This window comes from Octodon degus, unplaced genomic scaffold (genome assembly GCF_000260255.1).
Source record: "Octodon degus isolate 3935 unplaced genomic scaffold, OctDeg1.0 scaffold00578, whole genome shotgun sequence".
Lineage (NCBI taxonomy): Eukaryota > Metazoa > Chordata > Mammalia > Rodentia > Octodontidae > Octodon > Octodon degus.
In genome coordinates, this window is record NW_004525154.1 from 73,211 (window position 1) to 88,415 (window position 15,205).

At 38.5% G+C, this 15,205-nt stretch overlaps 1 protein-coding gene and 1 pseudogene across 2 annotated transcripts in view; one reads left to right on the forward strand and one right to left on the reverse strand.

Annotated features, from left to right (window-relative positions):
• The window catches only part of Spats2 (spermatogenesis associated serine rich 2), a 65,410-nt gene that overhangs the window by 44,947 nt on the left and 5,258 nt on the right, over positions 1-15,205 (reverse strand). The window contains exons 2-6 of one of the 2 annotated variants that reach the window (XM_004648689.2): positions 11,951-12,030; positions 8,584-8,692; positions 7,341-7,390; positions 3,501-3,762; positions 2,010-2,189 (exon numbers count right to left, since the gene is read on the reverse strand). In XM_004648689.2, coding sequence (XP_004648746.2) covers positions 2,010-2,189; positions 3,501-3,762; positions 7,341-7,390; positions 8,584-8,692; positions 11,951-12,030 — 681 coding nt within the window. Of the gene's footprint in view, positions 1-2,009; positions 2,190-3,500; positions 3,763-7,340; positions 7,391-8,583; positions 8,693-11,950; positions 12,031-15,205 lie in introns of those variants that run through there. The other variant, XM_023708753.1, reaches the window with a different exon arrangement.
• Positions 15,066-15,205, forward strand: part of LOC101586245 — a 922-nt pseudogene continuing 782 nt past the window's right edge.

Sequence of the window (15,205 nt, forward strand, 5' to 3'; positions counted from 1 at the left end):
TTTTTTTAAAAGATCAATAAAATCAAGAGAAACTCAAAAAAAAAAAAAAAAAAAAAAAAAAAAAAAAAATCAGGCACCATATAGTCAACACAGAGGAAAACAGAACTATATGTTAGGTAGAAACATGAAAAGTATGTTTAAAATTCTCAGCTGAATATCTAAAGATTAAAACACAATGTCTGTGGTGCACACCTATAGTCCTAGCACTCACGAGGCTGAGGCAGGAGGTTTGTTGTGAGTTCAAGATCAGCCTGGGCTATAAAGTGAGCTCAAGGCCAACCTGAACTGCATAGTAAGACCCTGTCTCAAAAAGAACAACAAAAAAAGCAATGTCTGTGATGAAAAACAAACTGGACAGAATTAACAGCAGACCAGAAATTATTTTTTATAAACATTAATGAATTTGCATACATTACTTTTAGAAACTGTTCAAAATGAAACAGAAAAGAAAAAAAAAAACCTACTCAGGTACAAAATGACAGTATTTAACAGAATAATTCACTATGTGGATATTACAAAATCAAACAGTTCTCTTTGTGTTGTGCAGGTTGAAACACTATATGTAGGGAAGCCAGCTCTGCAGAAAAAAGGAAACAGTCTAAGGCCATACCACCTTGAACACTCCTGATCTCATCTGATCTCAGAAGAAAAAGAGGAAACACATTTAACCACCATACTTACTTTAATCTGCTTCTAATAGTTTACTAACTTTCTATTCACCAATGCCTAAGCTTTATATTCAGCTGATTGTTGGAATCATGGATCAAAAAAGTTTATGCATCTGCTAAGATATTTTTTCATCTCTTTTTTTTTTTTTTTTCCCTGAGACAGGGATTCACTATGCAGTTCAGGCTGACTTTGAACTCTCTATGTAGCCTGGGCTGGCCTAGAACTCATAGCAATCCCCCTGCCTCAGCCTCCTGAATGCTGAGATTACACATGTGTAACACCACACCCAGCTTCACTTTCAACTTCTTAATAAATTTTTAAAGATGGTGTCTCACTGTATTTCCCAGGCTGCCTGAAAACTCCAGGGCTCAACCAATAATTCTTCTTCCATCTTCCAAGTAGCTCGGGACTAACACTCATGAGACCATGCCTAGCACTATCTTTGAAACTCTTCTTCATTTCCACTTGATTTCATTTTTTGTTTTTGTTTTTTGGTAGAACCGGGGATTAAACCCAGGCCCTTGCACTTGCCAGGGAAGTGCTTATTCCACTGAGCCATCTCCCCAGCCCTTTTGATTTCATTTTGGAACACACCTAAAACCTTCAAATCCTCGTAAATATATATCTTTTATTTTTGCCTGAATGGATAGTCTCAGACTTGCTGTTCTGCATCAAGCTGTAAGACTATTATAAAGACAAAAAAGAAATTAATACAATTGAGCTTATATGGCATAAGTGATTCAGTAAGGGGCTACAGGTTACAAGTGTCCTTCACATTTTTCTGGTTCATCTGTTCAGTAGACTACCATGCTCAGGGGGACTATTACCTCTAATTATTGGCTGTTATTTAAATGATTATACCAGCTAAAAAAGCATAAAGTACCACTAGTTCATGCTAACTACTTAAGAAAAAATGATCTTGTTAAAAGTTAGAGTCAGTCAGCTATCAGTTAAGAACAGGAAGTGATGAATTGCCATGAAAATAACATCACTGGAATGTCATGTCAGAGATGAAGTTCCCCTACTTGTTGAGTAAATCAGGAGATAAAAACGGAAGAAATAGCACATAAACGGTGTAGCAAAGCAAACAAAGAAAACAGGTTAATATTAGCTGGCAGTTAAGTTTGCCTGTAAGTCATACAGAAGGTCCCTGTCCTAACAAGATGGTACAACATCTGAATTACATTTAGACTCTTAGCTGTGTACACAGAAGTTTAACAAGTTACAGAATTACAGTCTGGAAAACAGGAAAAGTACTTCTTGGTGCCCTTCTGAAACCTCATCTATGGGATAGCTAGAACCAGATTTTTCATTCTCTCATGGGTGGGACCTTGTATTACCTAGTTTTTTATTGGTAGAAGAGAGTGGAACATCCTCCATTCCCAGATTTGAAGAGGGAGGTCCTGAGGTTGATCTTGACAGAGATTTAGCAGCATTCCTGGAGTGCTGAACATTCTGAACAGAGTAGGCAGTCAAAGACTTGGGTTCAAAGTCAGAGACACCATTCTCTAGTATAGATCCTGTCCAAAAAAACCCCAGAGCTTTAGAGCACAGTGCAGAAATCAGTCAGGCAATTCTAAGTACACCAAATAGGCAGGCAAAAACCTTTTAGGCAAATCCATGACCCTTCAAATTTTTTTTTTTTTTTTGCAGAACCGGGGATTGAACTCAGGCCCTTGCACTTGCCCAGCAAGTGCTTACTCCACTGAGCCATCTCCCCGGCCCCGACCCTTCAAATTTTGTAAGGAAAATAAACCAACAAAACAGGACAAGGGTCAGAATCAGATGAGTGTGACTGTCAGTAGCTTCTGGCTTCCTCCTAAGAGGCCCTGGGCATGAGGAAAAGCAAATCTGGCTAGATAGGACATAACACTGCAACTCCATAAGCGGAGAGGTGGGGGCCTGACCCTTAGCTCAGTTCTTTAAGTGGCTGCTTCGACAAAGCAGTCAGGCTCAGGTTGCTGTGGTTCGATCCCCACAACTCCAGCCAGCCAAACATGACCTGAAGGCATTCAGAGAAAAAAAAAAAAAAAAATCCATAAGTGGAGAGGCAGTATCACCAACTTCAGTAGCTTCTGTACATTACATTGAGGAAAGAGAATTTTATATTGTCTCAGGGAAAAGACTTTTAAATTTTAGGGAGCACAGAATGGGGTAAAATTAAAAAATAAGGTTAGCCCAGAAAAAGAAAACATGAAACCCATTGGCTATCTTTTTTTGGGGTCTGTGTAAGCACAATATTTTTTCTCTAGGGAGAGTATATATGTGTGCATATGTGTGTATCTGTCTGAACAAATAAAAGAAATTCTACAAAGCATAGCATAATTCCTATAATAACACTACATTTATAAAACTGAGAACTCAAAAGCACCGAGGTGGACTAACAAACAAGTAATTTTCAAAAAGAGATATTTCCAGTATCTTCCCAACACAACAAAGTGGTTGATAAACATGTACTAGATGTATGAATTCACAACTATTATGGATCTTAACTCTTGACTAGAAAACAGATTATCTCATCATCATTTTTCAAAATAAATAGGATAAATTCTCTGCTTTTTCTAAATAGTAAGCTACTCCTATTACTAGGTTAGAAAATTTTTCATATGATTGGAGTTGAAATATAAGACAGGAGAATAAGAATTGCATTTTTTTTTTTTTAAGAATTGCATTTTTCTAGGCCTCTGATAAGTATAAATTTCTACTTTTCTACACAAAGATAACAAAAACTAGTAAAAGACCAACTGCATTTAATTTATTGATTGCTTTCTCAACCAGATTTGTCTTTTTCAAATGAATGCAACTTTTGAAAAACTTGCTAAGACACTTACCTCTCCTATGCAGTGTCTCTGCCACGGTCATCTCAAGATCTTCTGATTCTCTGGCCTCCATTGAAAGTGTCTCCAAACCTTCGCTGAGCGAGTCCACAGACTCTGCATGCTTGATGGTACCATTGACATGGTAACCATTAATGCTACCTTTGTCTGCAGAAGGTGCAGACTGCTCTTCTTGAATGGAAACTGATTTACTGGAATCTGGGATATTGTTTCTTGTTTCTGCTGCAGGTTTTGGTTTGCTTTTCTTCTTTTTGTTCTGAAGTTATTGAAGATTTGAAAAAAAGAAAAGAAAAAGCAGACCCTTCCACAACACATCTCAAAGAGATAAGCATCTCTGGCTACCCAAACACAATAAATAAATGCTACCAATTTCTCATGTTTTCTTCTAGAAATTGAACTCTTTTTTTTTTTTTTTTGGTGGAACCGGGGATTGAACTCAGGTCCTTGCACTTGCCAGGGAAGTGCTTATTCCACTGAGCCATCTCCCGGCCCCCATATTTTTGTATATGATGAAACACTACCTAAAATAAAATTTTACTGTGTAAAACTCTATGCTTTGGATACGCTCATAATATAAATAAACATACCACAATTCCTCATGGTAAAACCTACCTTAAACAAAATAAAAAGTTACAAAATATGAAAAAAAGTATAGCTTTATATTCAAGTAAGAATTATACAGTTTTAAAAAGAAAAAGCCCAAATGACATAATAGATGTTATGTAAGCAGTAAACATATGGAATGAAGCATAAGCCTAAAGTCATATCTATTAAAACTACTACAATATCTTTTTGATCTATTAGATTAACGAGCAAAACACTACAACACTATAGAGTTGAGAGTACCGATAATTTTCATGTAACACTGGCAGCAGTAGCAATCTACAAATAATTATCAAAACTATAAATGCACAGACTTTTTGGCCAGCAATTTTACTTATAAGAATTTATCCTAGGTGAGGCTAATATGTTCAAAACTATGTTTTATATCAGGTTTCTTATTGAAGTATTATTAATAAAAGTGAAGGATTTGAAACAACTCAAAGCTTGATCAATAGGTAATTGGTTAAATAAATTATAGTACATCCAGACATCAAGATGATTATACATCCATAATAACAAAAAAGTTCGTTAAAATATGAAATATTAAAATATGTATATTTTGATATACTGTATATTAAAATATGAAATAAGCTCAATATATTACATGAGAAAAAATATGCTTATATGCATAAAATATCTGGAAAGTTACATTTGAAAAATTGCAATGCTGTTTGATTTTGGAGCAAGAAACCAAAAAGCTATAGAATACAAGTAAAATAAGGGCCTGCCAGATAGTTCAGGGGACTAAAGTGCCTGCTTAGGCATAGAGCAACGCTGTCCCTGGGACATGCTGAGATGGCAAATGAGATTGCACATGGTGTTGCATGGTAGAGATCCTTCTGCCTCAGCCTCCCCAGTGTGGGGATTATAGGAGTCCACCACCATGCATGGTTTTGGGGTTGGCAGGGTGTGCATGGGGTTCTGGAGCTGGCACAGCATGTGGTACTGGGGATCAAATCCTGGTCTTTGCACTTGCCAGGCAGGTGCTTAGACCACTGACCTAGCTATGTTTATTCAAAGCAGTAGTAAATTAAGGAAATAGGGAAAGCTACCAATATAGACAGCTTCAGGACAAGATCAGGGTATTAGGTAACGCTTAAAAAATTCTCAAGGGTTACTAAGGCCAAGCCCTGACAGAACTGCTATTCAGGCTGGCCTTGAACTCACTTTTTAGCCCAAGCTGTCCTCGAACTGCAACAAACCTCCTGCCTCAACCTCCAGAGTACTGAGATTACAGGTGTGGGCCTAGTCAAGAAAGCATGTCAAGGGCTGGGGAGATGGCTCAGTGGAATAAGCGCTTCCCTGGCAATCCCCGGTTCCACCAAAAAAAAAAAAAAAAAAAAAGAAAGCATGTCAAGGGCCAGGAGACAGCTTAGAAGCACAAGTGTCTGCCTGGCAAGCACATGGTCCTGAGTTCAATTCCCAGTATCAAAAAAAAAAAGCATTTCAGGAGCCCAGCACTAACCTAATGCAGGAAAAGAATATTCTACACCGGTTTCATAGGGACTTGACTAAAATTCATACTTTATTTCTTAGTGCGCCTACATTAGGGTACAGAGCTATGGGAAGATTACGAAGACCAGATAGTACCCCTTGGGAAAACATCTTTTTTGGGGGAAAGCATCCTGGAGGTTGTTTTCGAGACAAGTTCTTTCTATGTAATTCAGGCCGGCCTTGAACTCACTGTAGACCCAGGCTGCCTCAAAGTCACAGCTCTCATCCTGCCTCAGCCATCTAAGTGCTGGGATTACAGGCATGAACCACCACACCTGGCCCATATCTTATTTTTTTGTTTTATGAGTTTTTTTCCTCTGTATTTAGGACAGGATCTACAGGCTGTACAGGGTCTCACTATGTAGATCGGACTCGGACTCTTAGTGATCCTCCTGTTTTCAGCCTCCCAAGTGCTGAGATTACAGGTGTGCACCACAACACCCAGTCTCAATCCGTCTCAGCACGCCCCGGATTGAACCCTGGCCGCTACACTCTGCCTAAGCAGGCAGCTTTAGTCCAGTGGGCTATCAGTCTTACCCTCCACATCTTGGTTTTAAGTGGATAAAGGAGAAAGAACCAAGAACTATGTCAGGCATTATATTAAATACTTGCATGCATTAATATTATTTTTTTATTTTAGAGATGAGTAAACCAAGACACACCAAGGTTAAACAATACTCCAGGTCACAAAGCGATTATATAGTGGAACACGATAGAAATCCAGTCCTGACCCTCTCCAGCCCAAGTACCTTCTACTGGCCTCTACTTCAATAGCAGACCACTCTGTACTTCACAACCCCTGTTAAGTGATTAAGGCACTTAACACCTCTAGCAGCAAAAGCCCTCTTTAAGCTTAAAATCAAAGTTCATTGATATCAGGAATCTTAACACAGTTACGTTAAAAATCTGAGTGTTTTACCTGATCTATTATGTAAATATTATGGAAAACCTGATCACTTTCTCTGGAGCAGCTCTGCATTCCTCTCCACATGCTCTTTTTTTTTTTTTTTTTTTGGCAGAACCGGGGATTGAACTCAGATCCTTGTGTTCGCCAGTCAAGCACTTATCCTACTGAGCCATCTCCCCAGTCCCTCCACATGCTCTTATTTCAAGCCCTATCTACAATCCTCTCAGCAAAAAATCACTGTTTCCTGCCTTCAATCACAGAGAAGACACTGAGTAGTACTCAGTACTACCTGTATCTCAATATTAAAGGGGACACTTTAGACAGATGAAATGAAGATATACTTTTAACAGTTTTTTTATAATCTTTTATTTATTTATTTGACATAGGCTCTATTTTGTCTTGGTTTTTTTGGCAGAACCGGGGATTGAACTCAGGCCCTTGCGCTTGCCACGGAAGCGCTTATTCTACTGAACCATCTCCCCAGCCCCCTCGACATAGGCTCTTGCTATGCAGCTTGGACTTGTAGTGACCCTCCTATCTCTGGCTCCCTAATACTGGTGTGCCACCACACTTGCTTTCAGGATAGAACTCAGGTCTCTGCACTTACTAGGCAGGTACTTAGACCACCAAGCAATCTCCCCAGGCCGAATTGAAGATATTTATTAGCAATAACCACACTTTGGATAAACCTCACTGGTTATGACACTGCCACCATGCAAAGCTGAACTAAAATATTAATGTAAACTTTTTCTTTTAAATATTTTGTAGAGCCTACATTTTAAAAAATAATATGAACATCAATATCATGCTCATAATTTAATTCATTTTACCTTTTTTTTGCCTGTTACTGTCCATTCTTTGAGTACGTCGCTGGCACTACCTGTAAAAGAAACCAATCACAGATTCTTTTTTCCCCTACAACAGTCAAGTAGGAATTAATGTCTCTGATTCTTATAACTGCCTAAGAATTTCCAAAGGTCCTAATAAGAAAATTTAAGAGGCCCAGGGAGATAGCTCATTAGAATAAGCATTTGCCTGGCAAGTACAGGGTCCCGAGTTCAGTTCAATCCCCGGTACCACAAACAAAAAAAAAAAAAAAAAGAAAAGAAAGAAAGAAAGAAAATTTAAGGATCAAATCTTAAAATAATGTAATGAGATAAATCACATCATGTTTCACTTTTAAAATATTTAAATCCCCTTCTCCATGCAATTTCCCTGGTGAGCTCTTCCACGGAGAGACTAATGTAGCATGGCCATTGTGAAGATTCTTTACACTGTACTCCAAATACAAAGGTGATTGGCTTCTGCTCAAGTGGGCCGTGCATACATTTCCCTCTAGGTTCCACACCACCATATGGATTTGGAGACAGCTGCACACTTCATCAGACCCATAACATTATAAAGAAGATAGATGAAGGTGAAGAAGACTTTTATACTATTTAGAGCTGCTTAACCTGTATTTGAAAATTTAAAAAGTTAGAAATGGAGACCTAGCCAGACATTGCTGTTCAATGACAAAACAAATTCAAGTAAGTTTTTCCTCAAACAAGTTACATAGAAAGAGGGCTATATGATACACATTGGCTCTATGAATCTGAAAGATTGAATAAGCCTACCATTCTTCTATATGAACATAAAAGAAACTTAACAAACATTTGAGTCACCTGCCAGAGCCAAACTAAATGAAGACAGATCTTCAAAGAGAATGCTGAGTTCTTCAACTGGCCATCTGATGCTGGGGCACAAAATCACTTCTTTGTTATAAAGTCACTTAAATTTTCATCCAGTTTAACTCCAATTACATTGGACACATGCTTTCTTCTTAAATACCAGTAGAGAATATTCTGTGTTAAATAACAGCTTTCTTAGTTTGTTTCTTATCCCCGGTATCACATAGCTTATGAATGAATTGCTTATAGGCCAAAAGAAACATTAACAAAATGTCAAGGTATGTTATTTATCACAGATACTGCTGTATCAACTGTGAAATGGTGCATTACTGAGTATTCTAAAAGGCCACAGTAACTTTCACTGAACAAACACAAACTTATTTAAAAAATGGGCTAAGAGTACCTTCCATGAATGCTTGCACTGTTTTGTCCACACAATTATCAAAGTGCTGCAAAACCAGGATGATTTCATTGTTGCTTTTATTGGGAACTACTGCACGCACTGCATTTATCTAGAAAAGATGACAGGATCATTTAATTCTATCATCAGTAGGTTACTAGAGAACTGAGGTTCATTACAGAGAACAGAAAAATGACATTTGAATTTTCAACATTTTTCTTCAGTGTGAGTACATACAACCATCTCACTAGAAAGAAAAATAGATGACCAACATCAGCACATGAAGAATTTCAACACTTTAGGCAGAATATTTACAGAAACAGAAGATGTGTACATTTCATATCAAAAAAGGATAGTTTAATTTAGGTAGTAGGTATTAATTTAGCACCAATATTTCCTCACTTTAAGCATGCTGCAGGAAAGGGTGAAATGTTTAATGAAACACCACCACCACCACCAACAACAACAACAAATATATATATATATATATATATATATATATATATACACATTATCTAAAAAATAAATATAGGGGGGCCGGGGAGATGGCTCAGTGGAATAAGTGCTTCCCTGGCAAGCACAAGGCCTGAGTTCAACCGCTGGCTCCGCAAAAAAAAAAAAAAAATAATAAATAAATAAATAAATAAATAAATAAATTAATTTATTTATTTTATACGGAGGACCAAACTCAGGACTCTGTGCTTGCCAGGCAGATGCTGAAGCCACTTATTTATCTCCCTGATCCCCCAAAATACTTAGATTTTTATATAGCACTTTTAAAAACACTTTTACTTTTTTTTTTTTCAGAACCGGGGATTGAACTCAGGCCCTTTCTACTGAGCTATCTCTCCAGCCCCAACACTTTTACATTATGTCACCTTATAACAACTCCACAAAGATTATTTAGAGGTAACCTGAATTATTACAAACTACTTCAGGTACATAAAACAACACACTATCTTGTATCTTCACATTAGCCTACCCTACACTATAGCGCATACTGTTTTAATTTTTTATTCTTTTCTCTACCTTTAATCCCAAACTTACTCCACAGAACCTATGTTTTTTCCATTAATAAATGTGAAATTTGCCACTATTTAAAAAAATAAACACATACTCAGTGACACTCAGTTTAATAAAACAATCTCTCCTTTCTCTCTAGAGACTTCTACTCTAAATTTGGTGTTAGGGAGATAACACCAACAGTGGAATAAGTGCTTGCTTGCCAAGCACAAGGTCCTGAGTTAAATCCCTGGTACCAAAAAAAAGATAAATTTGGTGTTAACTTCAATACATGCTTGCATTTTTAGGATGATTGTATATCTATAATCTATGCTATTATTTCATACTATTATCAAGGACCTGGGGTTTCAAGACAGATCAAGCCTCACCTTACACTTACCTCCAACCCTGCTATGAACCTAATAATGAATAAAGTCAGGGAGAGGGTGTATGTCAGTAAGAAGATTTTCTTATTTATCATTTCTCTGAAGGTGAAATATTTTAAAAATCTTGGCCTCACATAAAACATGTTTCTTAGTGTTTTTCTTTTTGGATATGAGTCTCACTATGTAGTTTGGACTGGCCTTGAATTCACTATATAGCCAAGCTGGTCTTGAACTCCCTGTGATATTCTAGTCCCAGCCTCCCAAGCTCTGAGATTACCATGCCTGGCATAAGACCTGTCCAATCCTTTCTGCATGACAAACCCTGGGCCTTCTGGTCCTCTGTTGCAAAACTTATTTGCTACTGAGTCCAGCATTAGTCAGCTAGTTTTGAGTTGCCAGTCTGGGTTTTAGTTCCATCTGTAGTTTTGGCCCTATGGGTTTCCTATACCTTTTATGTTCAATTATATATTTAAAGTAATACATTTTGGGCAGAAGAGATAGCTCAGCGGACTAAGCACCTGCTTAGGCAAGTGCAGGGACTTGGGTTTGAATCCTGGCACTATATGCCGTGCTGGCCCCACCTTGGGGTGAGCTGAGCCAGCCACCAAGTCTGGGCATGGTGGCGCACGCCTATAATCCCAGTGCTGGGGAGGCTGAAAACAGGAGGATCACTAGGAGTTCCAGCTATGCAGTGAGACTCTACCAAATACAGTAAAAAATAAAAATAAAACCAAAATAACACGTTACTTTTCTTTTTTTATTTTTGTAAGCCAGGGTCTTGCTATGTAGCCCAGCTTTGAACTCATAGTGATCCTACTGCCTATAACAGGCTCTATCACTATACATAGCTAGGAAGATTGTCTTTATTTGTTGTTTTTATTCCATTAGGTTAAGACTTCCGGACAGTGGCCTGCCTTATCCTGGGATAAACACAGTATCTTTTTTAAAATAAGAAAGCATGCAGGGGCTGGAGAGATGGCTCAGTGGTCTAAAGCACCTACTTGAAACAAGCTTGGCAAAGCACAGGGACCGCGGTTCGATCCCCAGCACCACATGCCAGCCAGACCCGCCCCCTGGTGGGCTGAGCTGGCCACACACACACACACAATAAATAAATGTAATAAATAAAAATAAATATTTAAAAAAAAAAAAAAAAAAGAAAGCATGCAGAAGTTTTGTTTGTTTGTTTTTTTTAATCAGTATAGCCTGTTATGGGTTATGTACTGCTAAAAACTACATTTTCTTCCAAAGAAATGCTACTGAAAAAAATCCACTGTTTTTTCTCTTAAGTTTCCTAGACTTAAGAATGATCTTAAAGATGAGTATACTGGCACACACCGGTAATCCCAGCACTGCAGAGGGTCAGCAAAGGGACTCCTGCGAGTTCCAGGCCAGCCAGGACTACATAGTAATTTCAACTGCAAGGCCAGCCTGGGCCACATAATAAGACCCTGTCTCAAAAAACCCAAAAAATAAAAAAGAATGGTCCTGAAGTGACTGGGAGGACCCTATACACTAGCCTGTTCCTTAAGAATGCTGCCAAATGAGAAACACAGAGATACATGAGATACATTTATGATAAATATTTGTTATGACAATGAAGTAATGAATGTCTTCAACAAAATTTAGAATGAATATATATGAAGTTATACAAAGAAAGCTATGTTCACAGCATGGTTTAGAATCATTATGGTAGTCTTACTGATATACAGTGACAATCTAAAGTTTTGTTTTTGCAATTTTGTTTAGTTTTTGAGGCTAGATCTTGTTACATAGTCCAGGCTGGCTTCAAACTCCCTATGTAGCCCAGGCTGGCTTCAAACTTGCAATGATTTTCTCTCAGATTCCTGAGTGCTGGGATTACAAGTGTGCACCATTATATCCTGGGCTCATAATGAGTCTGTAATGGCTAATGATTAGTTCCTAAGTCTTCCAGAAACTAACAAACATTTAAGTTTGTTGTCTACAGTAACCAGTCTTACCTTCTCTTTCATGTTCTCAAAAACTCCTCCTTGGGCCAGTACAGTATTAGACTGCAAATCAAAAATGAATCCTGATGAATCTGAAAGAATGAGAAGGGATTACTATATTCAACACAATACAAAATTAAAAACATGACCACTTTTCTCCCACATAAAATTAATGACTTAGTTATCTCTCCCTTCCCATGATGCAGCAAGGGAAAATTTTGAAAAAAGGAGTAATTTGAAAAAAGAAATATAATGTTGATTTTTCAAATCATTTTCCTACTACTACTGATGTGTTTTAACTGAAGCTTCTTTTACAGTTTGATTTTTATCCCACTTCCAAATACCTTCAATATGCTATGGAAGACTGATCACTTACAAGTTAGAATGACAACATTCTGGCACTAAAAAATGACATGCACATATAAAGCTCGATTCAGACATAAACCTCCCAATACCCAACCTGTATGCCAGCAGCAGCACTGTCTTCAGCTCAACACTGGTGCTCTTGGAAAATACAGATTATCACATAAAATGATAAGGTGGAGCACAGAATCTTGCAAACACCTGGACATTTGAAGACACCCAAACATTTACATAGACTGATGGATGCCTCAAGAACTTTGCCCAGAAGTACAAGACATCTTGAGAACTTTAACCACTAACATTTACTAAAATCTTCCCACCTAAAGACCCTTGCCTTCTTTCAAGTCCTATACAGAAAAGGCCAGCTTCTCTTTGCTCTCTACAGTCAGCCTTTTTGCCCCATTTGCCTGTACCCAGGCACAATAAGTTTTACATCACGTTGCCTTTACAGAAGTCTCAGCTGGTCTCTGCCTCAGGTCATTCCTTACAGAATAGAGCTTATGTTATTTGTGGAGAAATTATGCTTTCTAATTATTAATGAACCTTGACTTAGCCATTTCTAGACTTTTTAAATAAAAAATCAACTGTTAACACAAAGCCGGTATTTAAGACTGAATCTCCAAGATAGGCTAATATGTTATCTCCCAGTTATCTTTTTCAAATGAAAGGAGACCTGGGATAAAAAAATAATTCAACATAGGCTAGGCATGGTGGTACATGCTGTATTCCCACTTGGGAGGCAGAGACAGGAAGAATGCCTTGAACTGGAGGCTAGCCTGGATTATAATCAGTTCAAAGCCAGCCTACACTACAAAGCAAGACCCTATTTCAACAAAACGAAGTTGAAAAACTTCTAGGAACCATCCACAGGGCAGCTGGCACAGCATATAAGACCTGAGATAAAAGCTCTCCCTAAGATTCCCAGGGACTACACTTACGCGGTGCCCCATGGTGAAGTGCCTCATTCCCTGCTAACACCACAACATGGACACCCAGGGTAGCAGCTGCCTGCACAACCTCAAGGACAATGGGCCTGCCCTCTATGGCATCAGTACCTTCTTGCAGTTCACTCAAAGGCTGCACTGACTGCCCCCTGAATACACAGACTGCCTAGCTCTAGGGAAAAGACCCCATAGCTTGTAAGAAATCCCTGCAGAACCTACTCAAAGCAAATACCCAACCTAGTGCCCTGACCCACTGTCCAACTTATCCTTCAGTGTCTTTTATTTTTTCCTTAGTCTGTCCTTTTCTTGATTTCTGCGTAGAATACTATCTTGAGCTGCGGTGTTGTTTTTGTTTTGTTTTTGAAATTAGGTCTCTGGCTGAGCTGTTATAATGCATATTAAATAAACATTTTGATTGTGTTTTGTAAAATAAAAAAATAGAACTATCACATGATCCTGAAACTCTACTTCTGGGATTATATACACAAAAGAATTGAAAGTGGAGCCCTAAAGACACACTCACTCAAATGTGATTAACCATGCAGGACACAATAACAACGCATCTATGGTTCCTTCCCTCTTACAGTTTTACAGTCTATTGCAAGAGGCCAGTAAAAGATATACTGGCCATCTCACTATGAGCACAGCTATATATTAAGTATATATGATAAGACTCTCATAACTCTATTAAAGAGTGGAGATTTAGGTCAATCACCTCAGATTCTATGTAAAGAAGTTTTGTTTTGTTTTGTTTTGTTTTAAGTTTAGTAATATACAAGGCTCTGGTTCAATCCTTAGTGCCACCAAAAAAATAAAATAATGAAGTTTAGTGGAGCTAATCTTGTGCACATATCTTAAGAGTCCCTGAAATACTGAGTTATCATCAGAACTTTAAAGATGGATGTGATGGCCCATCACTGCAATACCAGTTCCTTGGAAGAATGACAAAGATGAACACAAATTTGAGTTTAGCCTGAGCAACTCAGCAAGATAGTCGTAAAATAAAAAGGCCTGGGGATAAGTTCAGTGGTAGGTGCTTGCCTAGCATGTGCAAAGCTCTGGAGTTCTATACCCAACACTGTACAAGGCAGGAAGGCAGTCAAAAACTTTTGGGGGCTGTGGTATTAAAACTCAAATAAATCTTACTTATTCATTTGGTACAGGGTTTTACTACACAGCTCAGACTCTAATGACCCTTCTGTCTCAGCCTCCCCAGTGCTGGGATTACAGGCATGTGCCACCATGCCCAGTTTCAGTAGCTGGCATGGTGTATCTGGGATTCTGGTGCCAGCACAGCATGCAGCACTGGGGATCAAACCTGGGTCCTTGCACATGCCAGGCAGGTGCTTATACTGCCAAGCTATCATCCCAGCCCAAAACTCAAATAAATCTTGAATTACTAAAATCAACACAGAATTCTTCAGCATCTAGATGGCAGGGAGTAAGAAATATATAAATTTGAAATCTCCGAGGCCAAGGATGTAGCTCGCAGGTACAGTGCCCACCTGGCAAGCATGAGGTTCTAAATTTGAACCCCTATACAAAAAAAAAAAAAAATTCCTGGGGCTGGGTATGGTGGTACATGCCCAAAATCCTAGCACTCAGAAGCCTGATGGAGGGGCCGGGGCAATGGCTCAGTGGAATAAGTGCTTCCCTGGCAAGTGCAAGGACCTGAGTTTAATGCCCGGTTCCACAAAAAAAAAAAAAAAAAAAAAAAAGGAGCCGCCACCTGATGGAGGAGGGGTGCCAGGAGTTCAAAGCCAGTCTTAGCTAAGTAGTAAGACCCTGTCTCAAAATAATAAGTTGGTCGGGTTTTCTGAGCTGCTGTTCCATCTTTGAGCCCAAGTGAGCAGCAGCAGGGTTTTGGTATGTCCTCTTCACACAGCATAAAAAATGACAATTGCAGCCAGGTCAACATTTGAACCTGCAAGAGGTGGAAGAGGAAAAGGAGATATATATA